The following is a 12,543-nucleotide window of genomic DNA, read 5'->3' on the forward strand; positions in this document are numbered from 1 at the left end:
GGGGAATACTGCAGATTCTTAGAGCAGAAGGAAATATTAAGTATTACCACTACACTTACACACACAAAAAAAAAAAAAAAGGCTTGCATTAGTCCTACTGCAGATGATACAGGAATTTCACTGTTTATCAGATAACCAAATTATTCTCAAAAGATTATATAATTTCACAAATAAAAAGCTACTTACTCATTCTTCAATAATTGTGACCAAAATGTACATCTGTACTGCAAACATATATAAGCCCTGCTATTTGACAGTGGCAACTATTTTCTTCCTAGAGGACATATTCATACCCTACCATCTTTTATGCTTGGCACATAACTATGTAAGACAAGCACATTCAATGCTACTTTAGTTTTCTTTAAACTGTAGAATACTGGCATTGGATAACAGGGAAGTACTAGAAGAGGACAACAGGAAGGGAATATACCTGTGAACCACCTAGCTGGAAGCCCTGCACACTCCTGTAATAGCACAGTGCTTGGTGAAGGTATGCATAAACTTCCAGGTGGGTGCCACGAATGATAAATCAGTGATGGCCCACAAAAGTAATTCTAGCTCCAAAGATGAAAATTGGCTCCAACCTGGCAATCTTGTTACATTTTTTTCCCTATGGCCCACCATCCATTTGAGCTTCGTATGGACAGGGGCATTTTCCCAGATCTCCCTGATATCAGCACAGTTAGTCTCAGGTCTTATATGAAAGGTCAGGCTCTGTCAATGTGAGATGAGAGCGCCTTTTCAACAGAGGGTGCGAAGGACTACTTTGACCTCAGAAACCTAAGGTTTACAGGGAAAACGCAGGAACAGGTATGCTTATTTTCTGACTAAGAGTAATTCTGAAATGACCTTGGGAAATAATTCTGTATGCATCCACAAGGACATCTTCACCTGAAAGAATGTCAAGCAAGGAGGAAATCCACCTTACTCTGGCTCAGGTACTTCCCTGTTTTCCTGTTGGAAGCAACTGCAATCTATTTTTGCAAAAAGATAGAATAACGAGCAGGACTCTATGCCTCAAACAATGGTCCAAAACACGTTTGGAGAACTACGCTCAAGTTCTTGTTTCGAACTGAATCCACAACACTGAATTAATACAAAAGAAAGCATTAAGTCAGTTCCCAGGCTAGGTATAGATTCCTGACAGTGCAAGGTTCCTGGGTCAACTGCTTCCTGGCTGGTAGACAGCAACCTCAGGCTACCCCTGCGTGTTACACAGTACACTGTCCTAGTGTCCTCTACAACCATCCAACAAGTACACAGGAAACTGAACCAAAAGGTCTGCAAAAGGGATGCACCCATCATAACTGACCTAGATGAAAGAGAAGGATGCCAGGGTATTTTAAAAGGACAAATGCTGAACGGATTTCTCCACATAACTGGAGAATATCTTGCTTCTAAAGAAAGGCTAAAAGGTATTTGCCTTTACATTTACCACGACCAGGCAAAACCCAAGTATATGCTGCCACTCGTCTTGGGATAAACAAGCAGGAATTCACTGTGCTAACAGGATTAAAGTCCAGTTGTAACATTAGGTTTTCATGATCTGCAATTTGTCAAAAGTTAGTAAGTCTTTGGCATGTGGTAATGATTTCTGTGGCCTGAACTGCAACGAGAAGTGACTTTTGCACATTCATTCTCTGACACATGCACGTGAATAGACTGGAGGACCCAGTCTCTGGACAGTCCCTTTATCACTCAGCTGTCCCAGGTATAAAAATAGATCCAGTTGTCTCAGGTGAGCAACTATCCAGCCAATGCACTGGTAAACACTATTGTAGCAGCAGAGGGTATGAAGGGAAAGTTTATTTTTTGCAATGCTGTCCATATACTTCTAATTTCACCTTTTTAAATAAGAATGTGTGGATAAAGGTGTTGGGTCTTTTTATGCTGTATCAGTAACCTGTCTAGGTTGCTTGCTCTAAACCCTTTATCTCTGAGGTAGAAGGGAATGAGTTCTGTGGTTCCCAGGGTTAATGAAGAGCCATTTTCCTTCAAAACAGATTTGTACAGGGTGGGTCTCCAAAAATACTCATAATGGGAGGTGGAGGAGAGGAGTGGGACTGCTAGAGAACAGAAAGGCAAACTGGATCAAGTAACTTGTGGTAAGTGTCTAAAACCCAGAACGATCCCTTGAAAAGTTCAATGGAAAAGAGCTAACGTTTCCAAAAGTGAGAGATGGAGAAGCAGATGAAAGCAACTGAATGGGATATTTGCACTCTTTGAGAATTTTTTTAAGACTGCTGACAAGAAGACAATGAGGGGGTAAGAGCTGGCAATGACACCTGTAGTCTATGCCAGTGATGACAGTATCATCCCTTGTGATGTTCTTGTTGCTCGAACAGATTCTGGGTGTGGAACACAAGACAAGTGGCCACTGTACCAAGCCAAACAGGCGGATCTGCAACTTCTTCTAAGTAGCTATAAAAGATTTAAAGCCGGCTAAGAGTAGTTCTGGAATCCTTAAATGTAGATAACTGCTGAGTATCCCTGCACTAAACACAAAGCAGATGTCTGAAACTGCCAAACAGGATAGCAATAATCCGCATCCAAGTCTTCCTTGGAATCTATGGGATGGGATTCTGCAAAGGAGACCATGTATCAGTGAGTTTGTCTTCATAGCTAGAGTAGCTGGTGACTCACCAAACAGCTGAAATGAACACACTTAACCAACCAAAATTATTTAGGTACTTCAAACCTGCAGGGTGAGAGCATGACTGCTCAGATTTCTCTTCATCACTGAAAGAATCAAAGAAGATGGAACCAGATGGATGAATAGAAAGTTAGTGGCTCCTATGAATACTAATGTTTCCTTTACAGTTGGAGAAAAACAATGTATCAAAAGATCTTGCTATGATCCAAAATGGTTTCATTAACTCTACATACCATATTAACTTATAACCAACTATTAGCAATTTCAGTTTCCTCCCTGAGTGCAAATTGGAGGAGACTTCAAATTTGCTTTAGGAGATTTAGAAAAACTCTCAAACCCGCAAACCTGACCATCCTAAAATCTTCATTTCCAGCCAGCAGTATCCAGAACGTGACATGTACCGGTTTCCTTGACATCCCTTATTTGTAAGGTTCAGAATAAAAAATGAAAGGCAATCTAAACTTGCTTGTTGAAGTAGGCTCCAGGGCTTGTTGCTGCTACTCAGGATTCAATAATCCTGAAAATAAGAGGGTAAAGAGCTATGCTGAATCAGTGCCTCCTCACCTCTTCCCTTCAAACTAAGGCACATTCTTCTTCAAAGACGATACATAATAAAGACTTTCTGGTGGTGCTGAGTTGCTGCAAGAGGTGGGGAATCCCTTGAAGAATCCTTCTTAAAACAAATGGTAGGACTGAAGGGCCTTGTAAAGCCCTTTAGGTTGACTAGAAAGTTGTCTCAGTATCAGGAGTGTACTATGTCAATTAGCAATTTTGAATGCTGACAAGAATGGAAATAAGGGCTAATTCAGCATCCGCAGAATCCTTGGCATTAAGTAAACAAACAATGCTGTCTTTCATGTCAATACTGGAGTTGCGTTTGGCAGCCCCAGGGGAGAGGCAGAACAACATTTCCGAGCACCACAATCAGTACTGTTGACTGAAGCCAGACAGGACAAAAACACAATTTTGAGAGTGCTCCCCTTGATTTTTTTCAGTAGGCATCAGTGGCAGAGCTGTCAGCACTAATACTGGAGCAGACCATTTGGGTGACTTGAGCTTCCACAACAGATTCTCAAGTGGCCAAACCAGAGCTGCGAAGGGAGCCAAAACAATGTCCTCATGTCCATCTTTTTATCAGTCCTCGAGAAGTGTGATGTTTGGCACTCCAAGTGCTAGCTAATGGTAAAGATCCCATACTCTGGGATGTGACTTCTGCTTACACGCTAGGAAACAGATACATTTTGGTGCCCACCTCAACCAGTTCTGAGGTTGATACACTCAACTGTTTTTAGCAGAAATACCTAAAATTTCAACTCCCTCTCCCTGCAGCTGGGGAGTTCGGATAAAACAGAGCAAACTCAGTACCTTCCTATTTGCCCTCGCCTCCACTAAGGCTATATAAACGCTAGTTATACAGCTCAGTTAAGCAGGATCATATGTTCCAAGTGACAGACAGATGGAAGATTATTTTTGAAGAAATCATTGGAAGATAAAAACTTTAACAGAGGAAGGCACACATGAGAAGGAAAATGCAGGTTAGAGGCCTTTTTAAACATTAAGAAGCACAGCATCAATATACAAATATAAATTGTATGTATATTGCACAAAGAATTGTAGCACATACAATTCTGAATAACAACTGCATAGGATTAATCAGGCACACTGTCAGTTCTTCACTACAATGAACAGTTTTCAGTATACAAACATCACAGTCTAAAATTAAATGAAAAATAAACATTTTATACGGTTTTACAAGAATATATTCTAAATCATACCTCGGGTGCCAGGTATTCTGGAGTACCACAGAATGTTTTCATAGTTGCTGCGTCTGTGATTCCTTCTTTGCAAAGTCCAAAATCTGTAATTTTTATGTGTCCATCTTTATCCAACATTAGATTTTCTAACTGTGTGTTGAGGAAAAAAATGTTCCCTTAGTATTTCTTAACAGGACAGGCTGATGCATTACATCAATTTTGTAAAAAAGATACAGAGTTATTGCTTGCAATAGAATGTGATTTGTTTGTAATTAAAAAAAAAAATACAGCATCCGTTATACTACAGTATTTAACAGTGTTTACTATTATACAATTTAAATAATTATTTAACACTTTAATGCAGTTTACAATAGTAAATCCCAGGTCAATCAAAGCATGACCTTTCATTCTGAAGTTTTACAAGTTTGGTGCATCTTCCATAGAATGAAAGCAAAACAATTTTCTAAATATTCTCAAGATGTAATCATGTAATTCAAAGTTACAATCATGGCTGTCATTTGGTAAGACTTCATAGGCTTCCTTTGCTATAACATGACCTTGATTTATCAAGATGCATTTTATTTACTATACTGTCATGAAACAGTATATATCCATAAATCCTTAATACACCTGCATCTTCCACAACCTTTTCGATAACAGACAAAAGTGGGGGCAGAGAGGCTACTGAGAAAAACAAAACACTGAGGTAAATTCCTCCTTGTATACTTGCAAAGGACACTGTTCTTGAATTGTGTATGTGTACCTCTGCATGCTTTGCATTGCTTTTTAAATACATGATTCTTGCTTTGAAATGTGAAAACAGAATATAGCCTGTTATGAAGTATTTAAAGAACAGGAATAAAAACTACTGCAATATTTCCTGTGGACTATCTCAAAAGCACGGCTAACATCACTTTCCCAGAAGCTTCTTATTAGCAATACTTTAAATACAGGTAGAACTAAAAACAAGTAAAACATACTTCTGAACAACTTTTCTCAACAGAAAAAGGGGGTTTTTTTCTAATTATAAGGTGTGTAGTGAAAATACCAAAGAACTATCATAGCCCTGTCTTTCTAAGTCTGCATAAAGCCTGAAATACATTTCAAAGGTATATATTTCCTGTTGAGTCTAACAGTGTCATACAAAGAAGATGCAAAGTAGATGACACCAGCAACAGAAGACTAAGGACATCAAATTCCTCTTTCCTTATTATTTAGAATTTAAATCAAAAATCATGATCTATCATTCCTTGACCAGACAATTCCATGTTTCCAAGATGTCACAGCATTTCATGTTATTACAACAGATTCTGCTACAAACAGGTAACCCTGTTTGTAGGGTTACAAAATACAAACAGTATTTTGTTTTCTGTCTGCCTCCCTGAGCAGAACTTGCCTACCATTGCCTCCTCCTACTCGGTTCCTGTACAAAGGAGTCCATGAATGAACTCCACTAGCACGCGTGTGTAATGGAAAAGTACAATTTCCCATACAAAAAATTAAAGTCTTGTCACAGAAATAAAATAGTCTCGTCGTGGAATTTAGAGGTTCCTCCCACATAAGTTTGAAAATGTTCCTGTTGAAAGCAGAGGTTATTTTCCATAGAACATGGTCATACTGTGTCACAGAGTACCTGGCGCTTCAGGCAATAGAGGATACATAACTGTACTGCCTGCATACATAACTGTATACACAGGCAAATCTAAGACAAACTACATTCCAGTATTATGAATCTTTCCAAAGATACAAAAGACAAAATAATTTTTTAATTAAGGCTGAAATTCTTTTCCTATTGAAGTATTCTGAATTGTTTTAAGTGTTTTCAAATCATACAAGAACATAACTCTTTGGTGAGATAAACAGAATGCAGTCACATTGTCCCAATTCCCCATTTCCCTTGTTTGGGGACATTGAGAATTATATTTGAGATTTGTGTTGAAATCCAAGTTAAGGTATAAGTAATGGGGGGTTGGCAAGGAAGGATCAGAAGTTTAAATCTCCTAAGGTATGCTGTTTCTTTTTTTAATCAAGTTAAAGTCAAGCAGTGTACCCATCTATAGACTACTATATCAAACAGCTTCCTTCAGCACACACGGAACCTTAAACTGAACACAGATTTTTTTTTTCCCCATTAACTCTGAATAGTGCAACTTTATAATTACTTTGTGTTTGTCCCAATAGTCTCTGCAAAAACAAAAATTTGATTACTTTTTTTTTCTTCTTTTTTTTACCTTGAGATCACGGTACACAATCTTCCCAGAATGCAGATAGTCCAGGGCAGAGACAATTTCTGCACCATAGAAGCGTGTGCGGTCCTCTGAGAACACCCGCTCTCTCGACAAATGGAAAAACAGCTGCAGGGTAAACAGCAGGGACAGGATTGTAATAATTACTGATTTAGTGGGGGAAATTAACACAAACATAAAACACCTCTCATCACCATATTGTGATGATAGATAGTGTACTCTCAGTGGACACTCAGCACTCTTAGACAGCAGCTGGCTTATCTTTTCCAGGTTTCCAAAGGGAGAAAGCGAGCTGTTAAATCAGCGTTTTAATCAATATACCAATCTTGTTTAAGGCATTCTGCTTGCTACTCATTTAACCTTCAGTTACCAGAGGGAAAAAAAAAAAAAGTATGCAGCAGCATCATTCTGTACTTCTCCCTCCACCACTTCCTCGGATTTTTATTTTAAGCCACTGAGAAGTACCACTAAAATACCCAGATTCTGGTTCCGCCTTAAGTTTTTCAGTAATTTAGTAACTTTCCTTTGAACCGAAAAAAGTCTAGTCTGCTATAGTCTAGTAGACTTCAACTGAACAAGCGAACTGGCATTTTACAAAAACAGCAGGTTCATACTGCTAGCTACATCAGTCAGTAGAAAAAGCAAATCAACAACTGCTTAGGGCTTATAAAAACAAATCTGTGCATTTAGTGTATTTCTTTGCTACAATGTAAACATTTCTTCGGGGGTTTTGTCTCTTCTTTAATACTGTAAGTTACAGCACTTTGCAGACACTTTTTCAACTGAAGACTTTCAGTGAAAAATATTAGTCATTACGTATTGCCAGTAACTTCAGCTGCAATGAAAAAGCATAACGTGAAGTTTTGTAAGGTTATCAGCATCTTATTGGATAAAACATCACCCTCAGAACCTGGAATAACACCTAAAAAGGCAGAATTTGTCTATTTAATTCAAATGCTCTCTAAAATGGCTAGTTTTATTTACTGTGTTAAGAAAGCTTGTGAAAGTCCTCAAGCAAAGATTAGTGAGTATGTTTCTGTATTCTGCTCAAGATCAAACGGGCCGCCTGCCTTACTCCTTCAAGCTACGATTTTTTTTGTTTTACCACAAGAGCTAACAATCAACAAAACAGAAATGCAGAAAATGTGATAATTTCTGAATTAAATATAGACAAGGAAATACATAATAACCCTGTGTTTTTTTTATTTTCTCTGCTAAAAATATCAAGTAGATAAGAATTCTGAAATGGCAGGGTAGGTACAAAAAAAAACCCCAAACCAAACAATCAAAAAACCAATAATGTGCTTAATTTGCCACTACCACATCGTCCTACTTTACACCTGTAGGAAATCTACACTGCTCACACAGCACAGAACAATGTAAGAATTACTGCAGCTATTTTCAGTGTGTGTACTTTTCAAAATGTAATTAAAAAGTCAATCTTATAAACAACTAGAAGTCAATTTCTTTCCTGACAGTTGTGCTTCAAAAAATGCTTATTGCTTTCTTCTGAACCTAAATAAACTTCCCACTAAACTGAGCCTTTTGGCAGCACATATTTGTGTAAGGAGAGACTTCACAGAAAACAGAAACTGCAATATGATTTAAAGAGAATATTTCATTTTTGTTCATTGTATCTGCATTCCCCTTTCAATTTCTTTTTGAATTCTCAAGACACCCCGTATAAAAGTGGACTACCTGCATGACAAGGAGGATCATTATTTTGTAAGTATTTCAATTGCTCCTGCTGCTCGCTTCCCTGTATAAGCACCAATCCCTGGTGGTGACATCAGCCCTCCCTGTAGTAACCTGCTTTCTGTACTGACGACTGCTTAATTGCAGATGCAAACACAAGACCCATACGGACAAAGCAACTAACTCTGCCTTCATGAAGTGCCTCACATATTGCAACATTGGGAAAAGAATAAATACATTTCTCAATTTGTAGGGTCTTTTCCACACATTTTTGCAAGGTTTAAATAGGAAACAAACACTGCTAAGTAGATCTTCATCCAAATAAAGCAAAATACAAAATTTATGTAATTTATGTATTTATGTTTGGTTTGTGGTCTCTTTCATAAATAGTGAGCTAATGTCACTCCTTTTTAAGAGTTTTATTTGTTTTGATGGACTCAAAGTAATTCAAAATAAAGGCCAACCTTCAGATCACTTTTTAATGCGTACAAGTACTAAAAACATTCCAAAAATTTATAATATAACCTCCAGTTAGCCCTACATTCATATCTATGTAAAAGGACTATTGCAATTTTCTGTATGAAAGTGACTAATCCGGTAGCTGAGCAGCAAAGTCTTAGAAAATTCTAAAACCTCAGGATACTTGTCAGCAACAGATGTATTAGTTTCTGTAAAAAAAAAGTGTCCCAATCTGAATCTGAGAGTTGATAACCTGACAAGTTAACATAACAAAAAATGTATTTTCTTTAGTGTTTATTTCCAACAAAATATTCTTGATATTAATTCAAAATACTAACTTCAAAGTAAAATGACCAGCTAGAAACAACTAGCAATAGTTCTGTGTTTGCCAAAGAGACTGAGTTCCCAAGACAGTTTATTTTAACGTTAAACATGACACTACAGTCACTCTTCATAAGCATTCTTAGTATTACTATAGCATCTAACAGAGTTGTCATCAAACCATACATACTAGTTTTGAACGAAAAATGTACTTTTGGATATAAAAATGCATGCTAAAAGTGAATTCATACACTCAGATATATGCTGAAGATACTAAAGCAGATTTTAAAATTATAATAGAAAAATCTAATTCAGTGAGATTACAGCATTATTTTCAGCTAATTATTTAGCTTGTTCAGTATTTTGGAATAATTATGCCACCAGGCTCTACTTACAATTGTCAGAACATGAAGATTAGATTTACTAAGTCAGAGAAGGACAAGAAGAAATCTGATGGAAGATTATGAAAAAAACTTCCAACATTTGCACTATTTATTGATTTACAGCTATTAAATATGTGCTATAAAGTCAATGGAATTGCAATAGAAATAGCTTTGGCACAAAGAAAGACATTTTGCACATAACATTTTTGATGGCATACATGAGGGTGCTAGAGTTACAGTGAGGACTGGAGCTATAAATTTCCTAGTATGTCTTTATTTAAAAACTGAACAACAATGTTGCCATGGGGTTTTTTCCTAATAAAAAATTTTAATGGAAAAATTTTAACAAATAAAAACAAAGATCAAACATAAAAGCATATTCAATTGCAGATCCAAGCATGCCAAATATATAAAAGACACAACCTTATATCAATCAATATGCTAAACTTCTACACGTGCTAGTAACCTATTTAGCATGTTGAACGTTGTATGACTGGCTCTTGCTGTTGTATATTGGGTTTGCTCAGCTCTGCAGTTAAACAGATTTTATATTTGACTGTTGATTTGACTCTTTTGCAAAGCATTTGCAGTAGCAGCCTTGAAATTTTGGATTATTTGTTTGTTTCAGGCTTTAGACTGCTTCTAGGCGCATTCTGTACCCAAAGAAATACAGCACCCTTATCTTGGACTATCACAATTTTAGGCTAAGGAACATTCTCTCATTTACTTAGAGTTTAGGAGAACAAAACAGGACACAACCAAGATAAAAACGACAAAGCTTACAACATTATTCAGTTATTTTTCATTCGGTAGGTTGTAAATCCTCTGTCTTTTTTTCTAGACAGTAATCGCACTTGTTCAATTACAACAAACCATTTAGTTCTCTCTTGCCTAATGAATTGAAGTAAGAGCTGTGGAAAAAAAAATGCCAAGCGGAACAGGGATTCAGAATTCTGGTGTGGATAAACCATCTGAACAAATTTTAGAGTCTAATTTTATTACATAGATAATTACCAATTAAGTTTGTTACAAAGTACAGAATTTGGAATTATCCTAAAAGTGCAAAGCAAGGAAGTTAATCAACTTATTAGTCAGCTGAATCAGTGTACTCTGCAGAGTAATGTATGTAATAGATTTAATTCCTAGAGCTTTTCAACCTTCAAAGCAAAATATGGGAAATAAAAAATGGGAAACACACTCCAAAGTATTCCCCACGAGCCATTCTTAGAATATCATTTTTTATACCACATTTTATACCATTCTGTGTGGCCTGGAAGTTGGGGGAACACTGTAATGTACCACTAACGTACTGCAATCACATAGTACTCAAAATTATGTGGGTTACAAAAGGAAGAGTAAGCAAATCAATACTAGCAGGAAAACCATCAATAGAGCCTTACATATTTTTTTCAAATTGTTGATAGGACAAGGACAGCAAAAAATGTACAAAAATGAAGGGGTTTTTCTTTTCTTTAAAATAGGCCTGTGTTTGTCTGTAAGTACTGATAGTTCTACTTATTTTAAAATATTCACATTAATTTTCTATATTCTGAACCAAAGTAAAGAACACAGTTTATCATGCAACACTGCATGTACTTTTTTACCACACACTCATAAAATATGCCATTTCAAAGTCTTGATAATGGAATTTGGTCACCTCAACGAAGACAGATGAGCATTTTTTTTCTAAAATAAAATTTCAATGTCTTAATGCTACTTTAATGTAATTCCTTCAGTATAACAAAGGTATTGAGAAGTAATCTCAATGTTAAAGTATCCTTTTAGCTCTATACTGCAACATAGTTTATGATCAATAGACATTGCTAAACACTTCATCCAGAGTCCAATAGCAACACTAAAAAAATAAAAAGTTAAGCTTTCAGCCAACAACAAAGATTTCAAGATTGAGCCCTTAAGCAGCAGAAAATATACTGACAATTTCTACAGTTAAAGGAAAGCATATTCGGTATTTCCGTCTGAATAATTTGCTTGAAAAAATCTTCTGTTTTACTTTAATATATTTAGCTACAGAATATGCTTTTTTTTTTTAAAGGAAGTCAAAAGAGAATTCAATACAGTAATACTTTGTACATTGTAAAAAAGCACACACAGACCAGTAAAACTGATGCAGTCACATTTTCATTATAACATGTTTCTGAGCCTAACTAATTTGAGCCTAACTAACTGAGCCTAACTAATTTGAAGTTACACAGGCAAGGTTAGGCAAAGATAAATTGCTACTATTCTGGCGGGATATTAAAGTCAACAGGGATCTAGATTTTTAACAGGTATAGAAGATTCTTGTTTAGAATCATTTTAACACAATTTCTTCTCCTCCAGAATGAAATTCAGTGATCCCTTCCTTGACTGTTTTCCTTCCTAATCATAGAAAGAGGAACTGAAGACTCCTAGTACTGACTACACTTTTTATTACTGTAGTAGGACAGAAGCCCGAATTGTGGCATTTTCTTGCTTTCACCTGGGTAAGAGTTAAGAATACAGATACATATTTCAAGAACTTCTTCATTCGGAGGATTATGGGAGTAATGTGCTCCTGAAAGACATAATCCATGAAAATTCCCAAGCAATTGACTCAGGCACAACTGTTTAACTAAAAAGAAATCTTTAATCTAAAGGAATTTTAAACAGAAACACACTGAAGGTAGTACAGCTCTGGAGAGAATCAAAAGCAACATAGTACTGCTACAGTCAATTTCCCACTGGAAGGGTATAATTAAAAGATGAGTTTTCAACACCTGCAAAGTGAGAAACCATTGTAAGGAAATGAAACTTCCTTGGAACACAGACACAACAGTAGAGGGAAGCAGTAAAAGAAAAAACTCTGTGTACCACATAGGACATATGCTTATAAATGGCTAAAATGCTGGGTAAACTTTGTGCAACTTACTTCAGTAGTTCTGAGTTAATAACAAGGCTATTTTTACAAATATGAAGTCCTTTGTATTTCTTAGCAGATAGTGACTGAAGTCTGAAATGCACAGGAAAATTTGGTAAGATTAAAGATTTTCCTA

At 36.4% G+C, this 12,543-nt stretch overlaps 1 protein-coding gene across 3 annotated transcripts in view; it reads right to left on the bottom strand.

The window, feature by feature from the left end:
* The window catches only part of AKT3 (AKT serine/threonine kinase 3), a 158,558-nt gene that overhangs the window by 34,654 nt on the left and 111,361 nt on the right, over positions 1 to 12,543 (bottom strand). For all 3 annotated transcript variants that reach the window (XM_072856485.1, XM_072856486.1, XM_072856488.1), the window contains exons 9-10: positions 6,639 to 6,761; positions 4,429 to 4,557 (exon numbers count right to left, since the gene is read on the bottom strand). In XM_072856485.1, coding sequence (XP_072712586.1) covers positions 4,429 to 4,557; positions 6,639 to 6,761 — 252 coding nt within the window. The remainder of the gene's footprint in view (positions 1 to 4,428; positions 4,558 to 6,638; positions 6,762 to 12,543) is intronic.

This window comes from Ciconia boyciana, chromosome 3 (genome assembly GCF_034638445.1).
Source record: "Ciconia boyciana chromosome 3, ASM3463844v1, whole genome shotgun sequence".
Taxonomy (NCBI): domain Eukaryota; kingdom Metazoa; phylum Chordata; class Aves; order Ciconiiformes; family Ciconiidae; genus Ciconia; species Ciconia boyciana.